The sequence below is a fragment of the Amblyomma maculatum genome, chromosome 3 (assembly GCF_055883805.1).
Source record: "Amblyomma maculatum isolate TAMU_Amacu chromosome 3, ASM5588380v1, whole genome shotgun sequence".
NCBI classification, from domain to species: domain Eukaryota; kingdom Metazoa; phylum Arthropoda; class Arachnida; order Ixodida; family Ixodidae; genus Amblyomma; species Amblyomma maculatum.
Window position 1 is genome coordinate 165,811,208 of NC_139346.1, and position 20,703 is coordinate 165,831,910.

General features: G+C 48.6%; 2 protein-coding genes across 8 annotated transcripts in view; one reads left to right on the forward strand and one right to left on the reverse strand.

Annotated features, from left to right (window-relative positions):
* LOC146196752 (uncharacterized) overlaps positions 1-20,703 on the forward strand; it is a 68,051-nt gene that overhangs the window by 20,546 nt on the left and 26,802 nt on the right. For all 7 annotated transcript variants that reach the window (XR_014706140.1, XR_014706141.1, XM_084598501.1 and 4 more), the window contains 2 exons: positions 7,184-7,414; positions 8,488-8,654. Coding sequence is in view for 5 of the 7 variants with exons in the window: in XM_084598501.1 (XP_084454627.1) it covers positions 7,184-7,414; positions 8,488-8,654 (398 nt within the window). In the remaining 2 variants the exon portion in view is untranslated. The remainder of the gene's footprint in view (positions 1-7,183; positions 7,415-8,487; positions 8,655-20,703) is intronic.
* Positions 11,785-12,820, reverse strand: LOC146196753 (uncharacterized). The gene has a single exon (XM_084598498.1). The coding sequence runs from the start codon at positions 12,676-12,678 to the stop codon at positions 11,785-11,787; it is 894 nt and encodes a 297-aa protein (XP_084454624.1). The 5' UTR covers positions 12,679-12,820.

Consider the following 20,703-nt stretch of genomic DNA (forward strand, 5'->3'; position numbering starts at 1 on the left):
TGCTGCAGGTGAGTCATCATCGTCCTCTCTCTCAGACTCCACAAGCACTTGGTGAATAATTCCTGTATCTATGAGCCCAGAGCACAGTTCCAACTGGTGGTCCAAGTCTGTGAACTTTGAAAGCGAGACGGCCGATGGAATTTTGACACCAGCAGTGCGAAGGTCGTGAATGAACTGCTCACTGCCTGACAACTGCTCGACGACGCTCTCCTCGTCCAAGGCAGCCGACTCGCCATTCAGCACAAATCCCGCGTCGCGGAAGCAATTGCACAGCGTTGTGGGTGCTACAGACTTCCACGCATCGCCGAGGGTACTAAGTGCTGCAAGCAAATCGACAGAGTAGGTTTTCCCACTGTCGAGGCACACCACAACCACCAAACACTGAATCACAACACCGACTCCGTTGAGTGCCTTCTCACTGTCGCGTTGCACGAAAAAAAAAATCTTATAAAATCCGGAAACAGAACTGAAGCCGATTAATAAAATGCGAGCCACAGTAGCGACAGAACGTAATTCTTGCATCAGCATGACCACAGCTAGGCCTACACGGCAAACACGTAGAGGAACAGGCAGTAGAAGCGATCACGCTAAAAGAAAAGAAAAAAAACTCCGTCAGCGACGTTGTCCCAGAAACTGAAGCTGCTAGGCAAATATTATAGCCTCGATCCAGCGTGTTTACCAAGGAGCGGCACGCAAGGCCGGCACTGGTTTCGAGGCTATCAAAGGAAAAAGTTAACAAACAAGATGGTGGCGACGCCACTCAAAATGTGTGGCAGTTGGCCCGGCTGACACTTGTAATGTCCGAAAAATTGAATAGCCCTCCTTAGAGTGTCCGAAATATTGAGCAGCATAATACATTGACTTTATAAGGTATGTCCTAGGGCCGGGAAAAAGTCCGAATAATCAAGCATGTTCGAAAAATCACTGTATTTTGTATGCCTACATAAAACGAACAGCGCCTAATGGGACCTCAACAGCGTCTCTGAGGAGCTCGTTCTTAGCTGTGTGACACGGCGACAACTCCATTGGGGTTGAACTCCCTCCGTGGTCCTTTATGGAAAAGAAGCTCGAGGGAGTTCGGACCTGTCTGTGTGACAGCAGTACAGTCAAACCTCGTTATAACGAAGTCTCATCTTGCGCGGAAATTCGTTCGTTATATCCGATATTCGTTGTAAAAGTACAAATTTCTACAAAAAAAAATTTTGTTCATAAACCCAAGTAAAGGCTACCCTAAAATGGAAGGCACAGAGCTGAAAATTTTTTTTCTTCTTTAAAGCGTGTTATAAGCACGCGAAACCTTACCTTTCATTTTGCACTGCCAAGCAAAAATGAGCACACAAATCAGGATTTAGGCCACGCAGAACTGATTTATTTAAAAAACGACGTAATCTTCATTTGGCTGCACTTCACACTATTCGATAGACTACCGTAAAAACCCGCGTATAATACGAACCCGAATATAATACGAGGTGAAATTCTGGAGACGCGAAATGGAAAAAAAAAGTTTTTACCGCATATAATACGAGAGAGAAAAAACAAGACATTTATTGAAATCGGACCTCACACTTCAATCACTTTCATCTTCAGCAGCGCTTTCCTCGGATATTTCTTTGTCGGACAAATCATCCCACAGGTACTCATCTTCTGTGCCATCGAGGGCGTTTGAGATGCCGCACTTCTTAAACGAACGGCGCACAAGCTCCTCTGGGATGCTTGCCCACGCGTCCACAATCCATTTGCACAGCGTGGCTGGCGATGCTCGCTTCAGCCGCCCGGCCGGCGTCACTGCAGGCTCACCTGACCGCATCCATTCCGCGTAGCATCGCTTGACTGCGTCCTTGAAGGGTTTGTTGACACAAACGTCGAGAGGCTGAAGTTGTGAGGTCATCCCACCCGGAATCACAACAAGTTCTGTGCGGCAGTCGCTTAGCAGCCTTTTCACCGAGTCGGCCAAATGGCAACGAAACGCGTCCAGCACGAGGATGGATGGAAAGGACAACAGTGCACCGGGCCGTTTGCACCACACTGACTTCACCCAGTCGAGGACAAGATCCTCGTTCATCCAACCTTTTTCGTGGCATCTCACGATGACATTCTTCGGCAGCTCCTCACCTTTCGGCATTGTCTTGCGCTTGAAGATGACATAGGGCGGGAGCTTGCGGCCGTCTGCCGTGCACGATAGCATGACTGTAACCCGCGTCTTCTCGTTTCCAGTAGACCGGATACAAACTTGTTTAGAGCCTTTCTCATGGACGGTGAGGGGCGATGGCATGTCCAGGTAAACCGGCGTCTGGTCAGCATTGCCTATTTGCCCCAGCTGAAAGTTTTTGGTCTTTCGCAAAGAAATCACGTGGCGCTGAAAAGCCACCAGCAGCTCTTCGAAGGATTCGGGCAGCTTTTGTGAAATCGAGGTTCGCCGGCGTAGCGAGAATCCAGCACGGCACATATAGCGATGTATCCAGTGCTTGCTTGCTTTGAAGGCGGAGCTCGGAATTCCCTTTTCCCTTGCAAGCTCCCTAGCTTTTGCTTGCATAAGCTCTACGCTCACAGCTAGATGCGATGCTCGCTGTTCTCGTACGAACTCCGTCAGAGCGAGTTCAATTTCCGGGAATGCGCCATTCTTTGGCCCGCGAAAGCTTCTTCGCATTCCCTTGCACGCGAAAAGGGCTTCTTTCTGTCGTCGCCATCCGCGAATGCTTCCCTCGGTGACGCCAAACTGCCTCCCGGCCGCACTGTTGCCGATGTTTTCAGCAACTAAAATCACCTTTCTCTTAAAAGCAGCCGAGTACTGTTTCCGAGACCCTGGCATCCTGCTCGTTCACTTAAAGAAAAAAGCGTGCACTTTTTCGCGAACCGTGGTTTGCACGAGAGCACATGCGCTGATGCTGTGCGCACTCGACGACTCAACAACAAAGAGACGACACCTCGACGTCGTGGCCACTGCGGGGTGCGGCCACGTTAGGGCAACGAAGCCAAGCCGTAGCCGCACATCGATAACAAAGCCAAGCCGTAGCCACGCGGCAACAACGAAACCAAAACTTCTCGCAAAACTTTGACATTTTGGTTGGGATCCGCAAATAATACGAGGCGGAAATTTGGAACGCTGAAAGTTGGAAAAAAAACTCGTATTATACGCGGGTTTTTACGGTAAATTTCTCAACGAAATTGACACTGTGCAGCGCTTTCCCAATGTCAGCTGATTTGGCCATAGGTAGGCTCTCAAGGTACCTTCTCAATTTCCTCGCCATATCGGCGGCCTCGGTGCTGCTGAGAGCTCGCTCTTCGCCTTCTTCTTCACTCTCATCGCTGCTCGTAGCATCATCTGTAGGAAGCAGCTGATCGACAATTTCTTGGTTGGTCAATTCGGGCGCCACAGCCAAGTTGTCATCGGCAGCAATAAAGTCCCGGAACGTAACATTCGGAACTGCCAGTTGACGCCATGTCGTCTCGTCGAAATTGTCCGCTTCACCTTCAGAATCGTGGGCGTCGTTGGGCTCAGTCTCGCTGGTGGATGGGACTAGGCCAGCATCAACAAAGCAATTTCTTATTGTCGACTGTGCCACTTCGTTCCATGCACCGTACAGCATGTCCAGCGTAGTTTTCAGGTTTATGGCCCTTGATATGCCCCTGTCTATGTCAAATACGAGCTGCGTAACCAATCGCTTTCGGTAGCAGCATTTTAGTGAGCGAATGATGCCCCTGTCTAGTGGCTGCAGCACTGAGGTCGAGTTTGGCGGCAAAAAAACTAGGCGGACCGCTTCAAGTGGTACAGACACCTTATGGCAGAGCAGTTGTCCAATATAAGGAGCACATTCCTGCGCTGCTCTGCCATGTCTTTGTCGAAGGCCTTCAGCCATGCTTCAAAGAGTGACGACGTCATCCACGCCTTTTTGTTTGAGTGATAGTCCGCTTGGACATTCCGGGCGTTGCGCAGGCACCTGGGGCGAACAGATTTACCAATAACAGTTGGCTGCCTTTTATCTGACCCATCCATGTTGACACAAACAACGGTGACGCGGTCTTTGCTTTTCTTGCCTCCTCGGCACAGTTCGTTCTTCGCAACGAGTGACCTTTCCGGGAGCAGCTTAAAAAAAAGCGCAGTCTCGTCCACGTTGTAGATATCGCACATCTCGTAGCCATCCAGTTGCATGCGGAAGCTTTCTGCCCACTTCTCGCAGTTCTCTACATTGACGGCTGCTTCTTCGCCCGACAAGGTGTGGCAAACAAATCGCTGCAGCCAGCCACTGCTTGCATAGAAGTCATCGTGGCCTAAGGCGCAAGCGAGACTCTTGCCTTCATTTGAAGCACGGCACCAGACACAGGCAGTTTGCGCGCTCTAACGTCCTTGAACCACGCGAACAAGGCATCTTCAACATTCTGGTGGTGACAATATCTGACGCGCTTCCTGTCGTTAGTCATGGCGCCTGCAGAGTGCACGCTTTCTATCTTCTGCCTTGCGCTCAGTATGGTTGACAGAGTGCTAGGCGCAACGCCGAAGTCTGCGGCAATCTTTATTCTTGCGCCCGCTGTCGACCGCCCTGAATATTTTTCTTTGTTTCAAGAGAACCTGCTTTGCGTTTCGGCGCCGCCATGCTGCAAGACGACGGCACGACCTCGAGGAAAGTGAGCACACGCACGGGTCGTCAAAAAGTAGGGGCAGGGGCACGCGGCGGTGGTTCGATCACGTGCAGGTCACATGCCAGGCAGCCGTTGATGCTAGATTCACTCACGGTCCCTAGATGGCGTGGCATGCGAAAGCGCGGGTGATTCAAACACATTTTAGGTGGAGGCGACGCGGGCGGTGGTTCAATCACGTGCCGGTCACATGCCAGCCAGCCGTTGATGCTAGATTCATTCGCGTTCCCTAGATGGCGTGGCATGCGAAAGCGCGGGTTATTCAAACACATTTTAGGTGGAGGCGATTGATAAAACCGAAATTCAGCGTTTTGAAAATTTTTTTTTTGCTTCTTTGCGGATTTTGAGTCGTGTGAATACGAAATATGCTTCGTTATAACCGATTTAGTGTCAAATTTTCAGTTTTTCATTTCGTTATACAGATAGAACTCCCATAGAAATAGAAATAAAGCACAGCCAACCAAACTTTGCTTTTACTTCGTTATATCCGATAATTCGCTGTATCCGTGTTCGTTTAACGAGGTTCGACTGTATAATAGAGCCTAACCTGACTTAAAGGAAAGCCCTTCCTTTCCAAGCCAAACCCATTCTCTCAACTACCGTATACACGCTTGTAATGGCCGCATTTTTTTTTTTCCGAGATTGAGGTGAAAATCAGGGGGTGCGGCGATTACATGAGAAAAAAGACGGCGAAAAAAATTTTGCGGTGGTACCTGCCTTTATTATTGTCAAAAAACTCCTCGTCCTCCTCCGCTAAACTCGTCGGGATTTCAGGCTCGTCCAGTGTCCAAAACATCATTCCTCGTCGTCGTCCTCCTCCGAACTCATCGGGACTTCAGGCTCGTCCTTGTCCCAGATGAGGTCATCCTTCGTACCGTCCAGCCTGTTTGATATCCCTGTCACCTTGAAACTTTTTCCCACAGTCTCTAACGAAACCGTGGCCCACGCTTCGAGTATCCAGTGGCAAACAGCCACAAGCGATGCCCGTTTCAGTCGGCCGGTTGGAGTCCTCTGGTGGACGGCCGTTGCCATCCACTCACTGTACGCACGGCGAAATCCACACTTAAAAGGACGGTTTACGGAGACGTCCAGCGGCTGAAGCATGCCGGTCATGCCTTCAGCTCACGAGTGCAGAACAAATCAGGGCAGCAATGCGTTCCGATTGCGAGATCGCACGTGATATGCTTTGGGCGATCAAGGAAATGGCTGTAAAACGGAGGAGCGAACAGACTTGGATTGGATTGGATTGGATTTGCTGGCCTCACCCTTTGTAACGGGCGGGCATCGCTGCGGCTAGGAGTGCCCCCTTTGTAACGGAGGTGGTGGCCGCTGCCCCCCTGCTCGACTTTTTTTTTTCCTCAAATATTTTGTTCTTAATTCTTATTGGCAATTCTACTTCTAACCTTACGCTTCATTTTGGCTTTCACTTGATTTTTGGGCCCCACCTGGCGGCAGTGGATGCAGCTAGCACAGAACCGGGTTAACTGGAGAAATATGGGAGAGGCCTTCACCCTGCAGTGGGTATAATCAGGCTGATGATGATGATGATGGTGGCAGTAACCACAAAACATTCCGTATTTCTTGCACCGCACAGTAGAAGGCACTGCCCAACTTCCTGAAACTCGTGGTGCGGCTTTTGCTCGGGAAATGTTTTAAAAGTTTTTTTCCCCAATTTTCTTTCTAAAGTTCGGGGTGCGGCCATTACACGCGTGTATACGGTATGTTGCTGGCGCCCAGCCAGATCCTCCCACGCAGATGCATTTAGTGGGCGTTGATATTGCCATATAACAAGTAAATTAAGCCTGTACAGGCCAGCACCAGCATAGAAGTAAAGCGAATATTGATTAGCAGCAATTGACCCCAACAAAATTATGAATTGGTAAGCCACGAAGGACGTTCTGCCCGAGAGCTCATACTTCTGTGCATTCGAAGACTGACACGTGCATTGCGACGGTCTGTCAAATGGAGGTTTGTTCCTAGCTCCCACTGAAAAACCTGCTGTGGTCATCAGATTTGTCCGCCATGGCAATAAATCCCATCACTGCAGCTGTCAGACCAAAAAAAAAAAAAATTAAGTCGTCCTCCCCCACAAAAAATGGGTAATGCCGACACAGTGTAAGTCTCCTTTTTTACTTTGAAGTTTTTTACTAGTGCTGTGAGCACGAACTCCTTTTCCTCGCTTTTTTATCCTTTCCTTGTAAACCGAGGCAAGGGTGTGGCTTTGATGTAGCTGGAAATAATTATTCAGGCGTCAAAAAAAATCGCACAAAAAATGTCACAATTTCGAATGTCAAGGTGAACGAATCACATCGAATTTACTGCTCTTGTTGCCTGACGGTATACGACTACTCGGAGGGGGGCCAATTTTCTCTGCTGATGAGCTGCGGAACATCGTGCACTTTCACTCGGTTAACCTATGTGATGTTATCTAATGTCACTTCGTCTTGATAGGACACTAGGGTTGTGGAATTTTGTGCGACAGCGGTTTGCAAGCTTGTTGCCTGCCATTGTGTCGGACATGCGCGGTGATTGTGGATTGCTTCATCAGGTGGACTGTCGGGCGGCAAGGTGGAGCAGCCCATGTACTCCTCGGCAGGAGGCCACCACTACGGGGGAGGAGGAGGTGCCTACCAGGTGAGCGGGGCAGCCAAGGTCCTGTCCTACTTGGCCAACACGCAGGGAGGCTTCCCATCCTCCACTGCTGGACAGCACTATTACGCACAGCAGCAGCCTGTCAGCTCTACCACGGCGGCAGCCTTCAGCCAGCAACAGAGCAATGGTACGTCTGCGATCTTATGACATACAGGTGGCAGCATAAGCAAACGGAGCACGCTTTTCTGTTAAAATTATAATGCCGCCTTCTCCACCTGAGATAAAATTTTATTTGTCCAAGTGAAAGCGCATGGACGTCTACTACCTATTTCACATACACCACGATTGCCAGTTTTAATTATGTAACGCGTGAAAAATGTTGGGGACATCTGAACCATTGGAGTGCGAAAAATCTGTTGGCTATGGTGTTCTGGAATTTCTCTGCAACGCTTAAAGGGCCACTGTCCAGGGAAGGCCCTTTTAAGAAAAGGAGCCCAGTGTTTCGATCAGGTACCGGAGATAGTCTGTGCAAAATTCTACAGCGACACGCGCGCCGCAAAGCATCGAAAATACAATTCAAAGCTCCCTCGTGCTCTCCTTTGAGAAGCCAGCTTCACCGCTCCCTGCGCTGGCCCGACGGGCCCCAATAACGACGTACGTATCGGGAACGACGTCCATTGGTCCGTCTAGCTGACTGACGGGAGAAGGATGGGTGTCTACCGCTTGCAGCGCGCTTTTCCCTCGCCACGGCCAGACTGAATCCAGCGGCGCGCGCTCCCTCGACCGTTTTTTTTTTTTTTTTTTTTTTTTTTCCGCGCTCGCGGGGAGCCACGCCCCACCTCCCGCCAAACACGGAGGAGGAAGGGGAATTTGTATTGCGGAGGCTAGACGACCTCGGGCAGGAGAGTGAAAAACCTTTGCGAGGGAACGGAAGGAGAGAGGCAAGATAGAATCGGGTGATTGCAGTGGCTGTAACTGCGTTAATAGTTACTCTTTTCAAAAACATTTTGCGGCCTTGCGTTCCAGGGGCGAAGTCTCACAGTCACCGGGGAAGAAAATATTTTCGACCGGAGGGTGGACAGTGGGCCTTTAATGTGATGAGGCATGCAGTAAAAAAGGGCTCTCTGTTATTGACAGTTTACAGTGTTCGAAACATCACTGAGAGGCCTGTTGCATTTATCTTTGTGGGTCTTTTGTGTGCGGCTGGAGCGACCTTTGTTTTGAAAGGCTGCGACACCCCGTGCCCTGTTTTGTGCACAGGCTACCAGGGTCCTTACCAGAGCAATGCCTACTCTGGGCCAAGTCAGCAGCAGCCACAAGCGAACTACGGCGTCTCCGCCAAGCTCTCAGGCTCCGGGGGCCTCGGTCCTCACTCTGTCAAGGATTCGGTGCTCGACTCTGCCTCCCAACAAGCTGTCGCTGCTCAGGTGGGTGCGCCTTAAAAAAAGGGGGGGGGTCTAACTTCTTTTTTGCCAATTCTTCCTCAAAGAAGTCACCTTGAGCATGTATACATTGTTCCTAGCTTTTTTTCTGTGATTCCGTGCATTCGCGTAAATCCCTGAAGTGTGAGCGCATTCATTGCAGACCATTGGCAGTACTGACTGGGCCAGCTTAATTCTTTGGGCCCCACCAGGGTGGTGCAGTGGTTACGGCGCTCGACTACTGTGCCCAAAAATGCGGGATTGAATCCTGGCCTCGTTAGCCGCTTTTCGATGGAGGCAAAAAACAAGGCACCCGTGTGCTGTGTGATGTCGGTGCACGTTAAAGAACCCTAGGTGGTCGAAATTTTCTGAGTCCTCCACTGCGGCGTCTCTCATAGCCCGAGTCGCTTTGGGACGTTAAACCCCACAAAACAGTTCAATTCTTTTATGCGGCTAAATTTCATATTTGAGAATAAAAAAGTTCCACGGGGACAACGTCGCGTAAAAGAAGCTGGGGGCTTAAGGGGGGAGGCTACCCATGAACACCAACTTTTTTATTTCTTGAGGTATTTGAATGAAATTTTCAGGGTATGCTCATAGTACACACATTTGAAGAACTACCAAGTTTCATGGAGCTGGGCTCATCGGTTCTCAAGTTAGAGGAGTATATCAAGATAGTTTACATAGGTCGCTAGGGGCGGGCCTGGAGAATTTGCAAAATGTGCTAGCAGTGTGAAATTTGTTATGGTCATTCCTGGATAGTTTCCCCAGGGCAAGACAATTCCCTTTTTCCAAATTTCCTCTCGAAAAATTTTAGTGCAGCCCCAAATTTAGTGTTCAAATTTACACCTGACTTAACGATATTTTAATTGACTGCCTCTAATTACACATGAAATATTTTGAAAAAAACGAATTGTCTTGCCCTCAGAATTTTACTTAGGTATATAACAAAAAAAACCTCATGAAAATCCAATAAGCGGTTCTTGAGCTATGACTTTCCCTAGCAGCCACACCATGCAAAAAATTGATTCTGAGAAAACGACTCTCAAAGGTTAAGAGAGCAATAACTTTTTTGTTTCTCAAGTTATCCTGATGAAATTTTCAAGTCAGGCTCATGACATTAAGAAATGAAAAACCACCAAGTTTCATAGAATTGTGCACGGTAGTTCTCAAGTTACAGAAGCATATCAAACTGGTTCGAATAGGTCCTTTATATCAAGCCTGGAGAAATTGTGAAAGGCACTGGCATTGTGCAATTTGTCATGCTGATTCCTAGATAGGTTCCTCAGGGCAAGACAAAGCCCTTTTTCTAAATTTTCTTGCTGAAAAATAGCATAGAATTGGATTTTTTGTTATCAATTAGACCTATGTTGATTAACCAAATTAATTATGGCAAATTCCAGACATAATATTTTGAATACATGGGCTTGCCTTGCCCTCAAAAATTTATTCAGGTACAGTCGAGCCCACTTATAACGGCCCCACTTAAGACGAACACTCGCAATTCTCACGAACAAGTCCGGTGCGACCGTCAAAATATACATTAGGGCTATGGCGCTCCGTCGATCTCGGCTACAGCGAACATCTGTTTGACTAGCCGATCGGCTACAGCGAACGCCTTGGTGCCGCGGACCACTTTCCACATGCTGAGATCTGTCGATCCTGTGCTCTGCAAGCCGCGATAATGGCATTCCCGATTCCCCTGCGGCATTTCGCCCTAGCATGATGGGCGACGCAGACGCAGCAAGCGGTTTCCCGGTTTATCTATCGCAACATCTCGCCGGAGGAACGAGGAGCGGCCCAAACGCGACAAGCAACTTCCCGTGTTATCTTCCGTAGCATAAACGCCGAAAAGAAAAAAAAAAAGCTAGCCAAGTCTGCACTGAATGCGTGTCGCACCTCGAGGCATCGTGAGCGACTACGCAACGTTTAACACGTTGCACGAAACCGTTCAGAGGGCACGACGAGAGATCGTAAATCTGGCGATCGCAAAAATGGCGAAAGCCGAACAGAACGTACGAAGTACAAGGACAGCCAACAACGACAGCAAGCAAAGAGCCGTAGCAGACGACGCGGGGAGGCGGAGACCGACGCGTCAGCGGCCGCAGCAGCCAATAGTAGTCGCCCGATCCCCCGCGTTCTCGCGGAGCGCGCGCTTTGCCCAATCGCAGCCTTGAATTCGAGCGCGGGAAACTTGAAAGCCACCACGAGGCTCTCAATCGGTAGCAAGCCACGCCTCGACCGCGCCGCCGTCGCCGCCGCCGAGGGTGGCAGAAAAAAGCGCAAGAATTCACAAACAAAACAAGACCAAGATGGCGGCGCTCAGTTCGGCGGGAGAGGAATGGCGCGCGCGAAGTTTGGGAATTTTCGGCGCTTGCTCGCTGCTCCGCGGCTGCCGCCGCTTGTTAAATAATTAATTTTGAGTATTTCTACGGCGAGTTGGGCATTGATAATTACAGAAATAGTAGTTTATAAGACATACTACCGGAATATATAACCTTCCAAAGATCGACTGTTTCGCGATTTTTCGGTTTTCAAAGGTCGCGTCCCCCTTTAAGGGGGGAGACTGCTTCTGGAGAACTTTTTTCTATTTCTTCGCCAAACTCAATGAAATTGCATATCCTTGTCTAATTTCTCATGCTGATTTCAAAAATGTGATTAGTTTTTGATAGGACTATTGGTCCTCAAGGTACAATTAATTAGCCCCCTATTGTTCACAAGAACAATAGAGAGAAAAGTAAACAATAAAAGCTCACAAATTGCACATGGTTAGACTCTAGAAAGAAAATGCAACGCAATGTTGGAAACAGTTTTCTAATTTTACCATTATTACTGATTTTACATCAGAATGAAATTTGTGCAAAAAATTGTGACTAATATGAAATTAAGAACTAGATCATTAAAAAAATTTATGAGCCTTAATTTAAAAATCTGCTCCCTACATTGCATGCTTGGGTAACCTAGCTACATGCTAAAAAAAGAATTGTGGTTCTCTCAGCTATAGATGCTGAGATATGCTACTTTGAAAGTCACTCAGAGTCCAAAATTTGCATTCTGAGAAAAATGAGAAAAACAAGCAGAGTGATGTTTATTGAGGAAAAGTTTAAATTATCCATCCAGCCACCTTGGAAAGTTACTAATAGCCTCCTGGAATGTAGTCAGACTGCTTATTAGCATTTAAATGGCGTTTTTTTAGAGTGCGCTGCACATTTTCTGAGGACTTGTGCTTCTGTGTACATGCACTCTTCCTTTGCTTGTCTTTCTCCTGCATGCGTTTTGTTGTCTGGGGGCTGGCAGTCAGGTGCAGCTCTTTCAGAATATTTTTTGCAGTTCTTTCACTCCCTGCATTAAACTTCATCACAGCCTCAGCCACAGCGGCCTGGACCGTGAAAAGAGAAGCATGGCGTTCCTTACGTGCCAGTGCCCAAATCATTGAATGCGAACATTCATTATTGTTCTGTGTTTTGCCTCGTTGTACGCGCTCCAGAAGCCTCTTGTCAGAAAGCCTTTCATAGACTGGCAGCAAAGCTTCACAAACATGAAGAGGCAGGTTGTGTCGGTGATGCGGCATGGTCTCACCTCTGGCCTCTGCAGCATTCTGCTTACACCAAGACTCGGGGCCTGTTGGGCAGAAGCTGTGATTGTAGGTTACATCATTAGATGTAACATGATGGTAGGTGGCCATCACAGCCTTCTGTGTGGCCTCCACATCACCAGTGTGTGACTTCAAAGCCCATGCATAGTAAGAGCTCAACTTGGAAATTAGATCTCCTGTAAGCCTTCCTTTGCCACCAAGGGATTCTCCACCAGAACCTCTCTGTTTCGTGATCACATTGCGCAGAGCAGTTCCCATGCGCTTCTGCACATGGTTTATGCAGTCTTCCTTTGTAACTGCTATGTAGCCATATACTTTTGCTTCTTGCAAAGCAAGGAAGGTTCGGCTGTCCCCATCAGAGAGCATGGTCGTGTAGCGGAGGTTGTGCTGTTGTAGGGACCGCTGGAATAAAATAAGCGCAGCCTCGACTTCCATTTCACCAGCCTTCTTGGTGGTGTTTTTCTGGCATTTGTGGCCTTGTTTCCACGCCGGATACGCCGGGTCATCCTCTTTTGGGCCTCGTTCACACGCAGCGCAAAAATTGCTCAGCACGACGTAATCGAGCACAAGTCCGCTGAAAAGCTCGATAACAGTTCCAATTCCAATGTGAGATGAATGCCCGCGTGTCATCCACGAGCCGTCAAACGAAACTGCAATATTTCCGGGGTGACCGAAATTCAGCTCGGAGTACACCTCCCGAACGGATCGTGCGCAGTCTGCTGTCATCTTTTTGGCTGCACGGTCCACCGCGGGCGTCAACTTCTCCTTGACATATTTCTGCCACGTTTTTGTATGCAAACCTCGATGAGATATACAGTCGAACCCCGCAATAACGAAACCGCCGGGGAAGGAAAACCTTTTCGTTGTCGCGAGAATTTCGCTGTCGCGAAAATGGACAAATAAGCACACCCATTACCTTCCAGAACCAAGATTTAATTAAAAAAGTCGCTTATTTTGCTCTGCTTGACATTGCTGTGCAGGAGCTTGACGACTCTGGCTTCGCAGCTTGATAACCTATGCATAGCTTCGTCGTCGTCGTCGTGGTCGCCGAGAAAAGTCCCGATCACATCGAATGCATCAAGCACATCACGCGAGCTTACTTGCTTACCTTGTGCTTGGTTTTCGCTATCTTCGTCGTCACTCGCCTCATTTCCTTTGCGCACACTGTCGATTATAGCGTCGTCGCTGAATTCCTCGAGCACGATCAAGTCGGCGTCCGCACACAAAAAGTCCTCCAGTTCAACAGCCTCTGGCACCATTGTATCTACACTGCGAAGCGCGTTCCATGCTTCGGTTAGTGGCTGCAGATAGTCACCGCTTGCAGCTTCCGGTTCTGCCAAGGCGTGCTGACCAGCTGCGAAACCGGCGTGCCTGAAGCAGTACTGGACAAGCGTGGCCGAAGTAGCAATCCACGCGCCGGCAAGCATCTCCAGCGCCATGAAGAGGTCAATTTCCGTCGGTCGCTTCATTTCGATGTTCAGCAACATCCGCTGTATGAGCCTTCTTCGGTACGCAGACTTCACACTTTTGATAACCCCCTGATCAAGAGGCTGGATAACGGATGTGCAGTTCGCGGGGAAAAAAATCAAGCGGATGCTCGTCAGGGCAACGTCTTCAATGTGGTGCGCACTGCAGTTGTCCAAAAAAAGGCAGACAGATCTGCCCTGCTTTCGCATGTCCGTATCAAAGGCTTCCAGCCAGCTTGTGAATATTGCGCGCGTCATCCACGCTTTTTGGTTTGCAGTGTACTGGACCGGAAGCTTTCGGTTACGTTTAAAACACCGTGGAGTCTTGCTCCGGCCGATCACGAGGAGGGGACGCTTGTCAGATCCATCCATGCTTTAGCTTAAAAGAATGGTGACCCGCTTTTTTCTCAGCTTGCCGCCATGACATTTTTTTCCTTTCAGGTCTAGCGTTTTTGAAGGCAACATTTCATAGAAGAAGCCCGTTTCGTCCGCATTATAAATTTCGGAGGGCTCGTACTCGTCCATTATACCTTCGTAACTTTTCTCCATCCAGGAAGATGCTGCTTCAGCGTCTACGCTCGCACACTCCCCCGACAACACTTTGGCGACGATGCAGTGCCGCGCTTTAAATCGACTTAGCCATCCGGCACCCGCCTTAAAGTTGTCGTGCCCCAGAATGCACGCGTAGTCAATCGCCTTTTGCTGCAGGAGGCTTCCGGACAAAGGCACCTTGTTCGCTCTCTTGTCCAGGAACCACTGAAATACGGCTTTGTCCACGTCTTCGTAGACCGGCGCTGCCAAAGTCTTGTTCTGAGCGCGCGCGCCGTTCTGGAGTGCCGCCATGATGCCATTCCTTGATTTCAGAATCGTAGAAAGCGAGCTGCACTGGATACCGAACTCCTCCGCAATATCAGTCTTCTTCCTGCCTTTTTCAGCTTCGGCGATAATTGCAGCCTTTTCCTGCAGCGTCAAAAACTTGCGCTTCTTTACAGGAGGCGGCATGTTTCCGACAGTAAAAAAAAAAAAACAACCAAAAACACTGTACACAGGCAAGTGGGCAAGTCGCGAGCGGCACAAGGCGGATGGCGAGATCGGCGAGATAGCGTGGTCGCGTGGTCGGCGCACTAGCGAAAAGAAAAAAAAGGAGGTTCCTTGCTCTTCCCCGGTTGGCCGGCGGTGTCGTCACGTGGCGTGAAACGTCACATACATGAGTAGTGGCCAACAGACAGGCTAGCAAAAAGCCGCTTTCAGCGGGCAAAAAAAAAATAAATATGCTTTGCTATCATCATCATTACCGAACCAACCGAAAGTAAACAAAAATGGCTGCGCCGGTGCTTGTTGGCAGGTGAAATGAACGGGCTCGACTTGTCGGATGAGTGTGCTGCTGCAGTTTCGCCCATTCTATGTTCCCGACTGGCTGATGTGCCGAAAAAATGTTGCAGATCACTACCTCAAACTTTCGTTAATGCGGGACTGCTTTTTAAAAACCCTTCGCTGTTGAGAGGGGACAAATGCATTGAACCCTATGGGAGTTCGCCGGGGGCGCCAGAATTTTTCGTTGTCGCGAGAATTTCGTTCTTGAGGGCTTTCGTTATAGAGGGGTTCAACTGTATTCATCACTGCGAATATATCATTTAGCGCACCGCGCTGATTGCCGGTTGCTTGCATCGCGCGCGCGGCAAGAGTGTTCACAATGAACGGATTCTTTTTTTATCCGCCGATCACACGCGGTGAACTCCAGCCACAATTAATGTCGCCGCAATTCACGCATGAAATCGTCAACTTCACCGCAAGGCCATATTCGCTGCCACATTTACCGATGTTGACATCACCGCCGCACACTTTACACTTCACACACGCCAGTAGCGCGTTCACGGAACTCAAGCTGATAACGGTGAAGGTCGCGTCGTCGAGCGGCTCGGCAGCTTCGGCATCTTCGGCGGTGTCTTCGGTTCCGCCGACAAAAGCTACCTTGCGCTCCGTTGCAGGGGTCGATGCCATCAGTTGAAGTTTTGCCTGCGCTTTCCTTCCGACTGCTTCGATATCGGAAGGTTGCAGCATCGGTGTGTCGCGGCGAACGCGTCCGCTGTCAGAAGCTTCTGCGTCCGCCGCCGACGTTGACGTCAGGCCTAACCCGGTCAGCACATCACGATTAGATGCAACCGGTGACACATCAGCGATGCTTGCAGTTTCCGCGGAGTTCTTGCTCTTGAAGTTGTCAATGAGCGATTTCTTCCTCTTTTTTCCGAACTTGTGCGTCGTTCGGAACTTCGGCGCCGACATCGTTGCAAGACGCACCAGCGACGATACTCCGACAAGATGGCGCCCACTGACGCTTGCCACAGGCGTGAAGCAGACGACGAAAAGCGTGTCAGCCAATCGGGTGACAGGTTTTAGTCACGTGCACCGACTAACGAATAGCAGCGCATGTCGAGACTCTCTTTTGGCGCCTTTTTTCTCCACGACCAATAGTCGTAAACGCGCAGCAATGGCGCGAAATTGAAGATGAAAAGCTGCTCTTTCAAACGAGACCAAGATGGTGGCAGTCACTACCGGGGAATGACAACTGCGCATCGCGGAAAGAGCGTCGTTTTCGCGTCAATATCTGCCCCGAGTGTGCGCGGATATTTATTTTTTAATCGTATTACAACCGAAATATTGACTCCAGCGCTCTGAAAATTCATAAACCAGTAGAAAAAGAGGTGGAGATTTCAAAAATTCTAGTTCTGAAAAATCGATTTTTTTTCTCGATTTTTTTGCTCTCAGAAGCCGTCTCCCCCCTTAAGCAGTGAGATGTGAATGCGTGATGTGTGAGCGGGTGTGTTGGGAAGAGTCACTTGTTTTGTTTGTGCCAAATGCTGTTAGAGCCCTTGGGCCCTTCAAATGACTATGTTAAACATTGCCACCAACAGTTCATGTAGGAGGTTGGGAATCTGCCTTTTTCGCAAGAGTGGCTGAGAATTTGTCTGTAGCTGGTTGAAAACGTCCTTGGCAGATGCAGCTGCCTGTGAAATGGCGATGTGCGCACTTGACAGTGAACGTCATCTGTTGTTGTACGCTTCTGTCACAAACGTGAAGTGCGTATGACCTCCGGGATTAGCTTTATGCCAGTCGCGGAGGCCAAGAATGCGTGCACAGCTAGGGCTGGTGGAGAGGGGCGCACATGCTGCACAGTGGCCTGGTGAGAAAGGTGGATTCTTTGTAGAGTCCTGCGAACTTGACAAGCTACTTCTTCTGGCTGCATTGAATTGGGCAACTTCATTGCAATGGCTGCTGCTTAGTCTGAAATTGGTCTAAAAAAATCGACTTTTTTTAATTTCTTCATTTTCGCAGTCTCTTGGCGTTTCTGCAATTTTCTGCAAATTTAGGTTGCAGCACTCCAAAGTTGCGAACCTGAACGTTTGCCCCCTTTAAATTGATGTCAAATCGTGCTAAGTTTTGATCGGTTGCAGATCGAGAAATATGCGCTCCACTGGCATCATTTTGGTCTCGTTCGAAAGATCGCGATTCAGGCTATTCCCGTGTCACGATCGGCGTCCGTGAGGGAACACCCAAAGCAGAAAACTGGGCTAAATTTGCGCGAAACGCGCTGCTATTGGGCTCTGAAAGCATGTGACCGAAACGACCACTTTTGGTTGGCTGCCGGCGTCGACTGCATGCTGCGGCTTGGCGTCATTTTGAAAAGGTCGCATAGTTAGGCCTAGCTGGTTCAGCGACATTCCGTCGCCACGACCACGGCGTAAAACAGGAAAAATTAGGTTCGAGCATCATACTAGCTTAAAAACCAAAGAAAGGTAAAGAAAAGAGAAAATTGTATCCTGTTACCAGCAATCAGCGAGAAGCGCCAACACTCCGCCGCGATGGGCCGATAAGGGCGTAGCCGATAGTGCTCCGCACCACAGATAGGAGAGCCAACGATTTCCTCCAGGCGATTCCTGCCGCATGCGAACATCGTAGTCATGGCGATGCAGATGAAAAATGATACCTAAGCAGTTTTCATGGGCGCGAAAGGTCGAACACTCGGAAAGGTTAGTGGCACAGTGGCAGCGGCAATCGCGAAAGCTTTTTATTTCTTGAGATATTTGAAATTTTCAGGGTAGGCTCATAGTATAAACATTTGAAGAACTACCACTTTTCGTGGAGCTGGGCTCATTTGTTCTCAAGTTAGAGGGGTATATCAAGATGGTTTACATGGGTCCCTTGAGCAGGCCTAGAGAATTTGCAAAACGTGCTGGCACTAGGAAATTTGTTATGGTCATTCCTGGATAGTTACCCCTTCCTCTTTTTCCAAATTTCCTTACTGAAGAAAGTTGAGTGTTATTAATCAGACCTGCATTAACCAAATTTTAATTGTTTGGCATTAATTCCAGACACAATATCCTGTAAAAAATGAAATTGTCTTGCCCTCAGAAATTTATTGAGGTATGGAATAAAAGAAACCTCATGAAAATTTGGTAAGCGGTTCCAGAGATACGGCTGTCCCAAGCAGGCACACTAGACAAAAGTGATTCTGAGAAAACGGCCCTAGAAGGTTGAGAAGAGCGCTAACTTTTTTGTTAGTCAAGATATTTCAATAAAATATTTAGGGTAGGCTCACAGCATGGCCTTTTGAATAACTGTCAAGTTTCATAAAGTTGTGCACGCTGGTTTTTGAAGTTACAGGAAGGAGTATATCATATGGGTCCAGGCCTGTAGAATTAAAATTTGCAGAATGTGCTGGCATTGTGAAATTCATTGTGGTAATTTCTGGATAGGTATCGCGGTGCAAGACAAGGGGCCTTTTTTTAATATTTACTTGTTTTCTAAGTTCTACTGTAATAGATGCTAGGACGCTGCAGGCGTCGATGTCGTTAGCGGCGCGCCTCGCCATAAGGACGGCCTTCGCCTTCATGTGCTGAACGAGTGTCGCATCTCGAGGCATCGTGAACGGCAACCCAACTTTTAACACATTCGTAGAGAGATCGTAAATATGGCGATTGCAAAATTGGCAAAAGGCGAACAGAACGCAGCAGGCACAAAGACAGCCAACGACGAGAGCAAAGAGCCGGAGCAGCCGATGCGAGGAGGCAGCCGGCAGAGACCAACCCGTGAGCAGGCGCAGTCGCCTGATCCCCCGCGTTTTTGCGGAGCGTGCGCTTTTGCCTTATAGCCTTGAATTCGAATGCTGGAAACTCGAAAGACTCCGTGAGGCTTCTATTCAGAAGCAAGCCATGCCTCGACTGCGTCGCCACCGAGGCTGGCAAAGGAAAGTGCAAAATTCACAACCAAAATGACCTAGATAGCAGCGCTCAGTTCTGTGGGAGAGGAATGGCGCTTGCTCGCTGCTCTGCGGCTGCCGCCGCTTGTTATATAATTATTTTGCAGTATTTCTACGAATAGTAGGGCATTGATAATTGTGGAAAGGGTAGTTTATGACATAATACCGGAATATATAATCTTCCAAAAACCTTTCTTTTTCGGTTTTCAAAGGTCGTGTCCACCACGGGTCTTTGTGCCCGAAAATCGGTCTCATCGGGATTTTTAATTCATTTATGAGATCCCGAGACGTTTCCGTGACTATCTGCACATTTTGGTTGAAAAATACCACCTATTTCTCACGTTACAGCGTTCCAAAGTTAGAAATCTGAATTTTGGCCCTTAAAATAAAGTTCAGATCGCACCTAGTTTTGATTGGCTGCAGATTGAGAAATATGCGCTCCACCAGCATCATTTTGGTCTCGTTCGAAAGAGCGTGATTTCGGCTATTCCCATGGCCCGATTGGCGTCGGTGAGCGAACTCCCGAAACAGAAAACAAAGGGGCAAAATTGTGCTAAACACTCGCTGCTATGGGGCTCCGAAAGCATGTGACCCAAGGCCACTTTTGGTTGGTTGCCGACATTGACTGTTTGCGGCCTGACGCCATTTTGAAAAGGTCACATAGTTCAGCCTGTCTCGTTTAGTGACCTTCCGTCGTCACGACCACAGCGTAAAACGTCAAAAATTTAGGTTCGAGCGTCATACTGGCTTAAAAAACGAAAGGTAGAGATAAGAAGCACATCGGTGACGCGGCAACTTGGCATCCTGTTATCCGCAGTCGGCGATGAAGCGCCGACGCTTCGCAATGGGCCGATAAGGGCATAGCTGGTGGCGCTCTGCACCACAGGTAGGAGAGAGATTTCCTTGAGGCGATTTCTGCCGCGTATGAGCATCCTAATCATAACGATGCAGAAGAAAAAGTGATATCTAAGCAATTTTCATGGCCGCGAAGATCGAGCAGTCGGAAAAGTGAGTGGCGTGGAAGCAACAGCAATTGCGAAACTGCATCGCGCGCGGCATGCGGAATCTCAAACCTTGTCGAAATAAATTTTCTTCTGAGTTGCAATTATCTCGATGGGAAACAGGGCATTCACACCAAAAAAATCAGTCATAGCTCATTTTATCTACTGTATTTAATGCTCGCACTTTTTTTTCGCGAACAGTTGATGCTAAGTTGGGGGGCGCAATAATTATGTGGGGGAAATTTTCGAGCAAATGTTTTAGAGTGCTGAAAGCAAATTTAAATAGCTGTGAATCTGGATTCTTACGCCCGTATTCACAAACGCGCCTTGGCTCGACGCTGCACCTCCACTCCTTGGAGCGGAGAATACAGCTGCTACTCCACTCCACTGCCAATTCAGATTCATGAATGCCCCTCGGCGTTTCCTCCGACAAGTTCTCTTCGAGAACACCTCCTCCACTCGGAGCAGCGCAAGTGGCATATGGGGACCAGTTTAGGATGAACGTTTGGCCAGAAAACTGAGTGCTGAACTCTGTAACATGCTCAGTTTTTCATGTCAAGTCTTCTAAACAACTTTCGCAAGCGACCTCGACGTTAACAGCATAGTGTAACTTGTTTTGTGGACTGGATGAAAAGGGCGGCTGTGAAAAATGGCCGAAAATATTTTTGTATCTCGCAACAGTCACTGCTGGTGACGCAGGCTTCGAAAAATGGTGTGAATACTTCGGTTTATTTTT

What these genes read in the sequence shown, in the direction of transcription:
- LOC146196753 (XM_084598498.1), bottom strand. Translation starts at nt 12,678, where the DNA reads ATGGAAGTCGAGGCTGCGCTTATTTTATTCCAGCGGTCCCTACAACAG.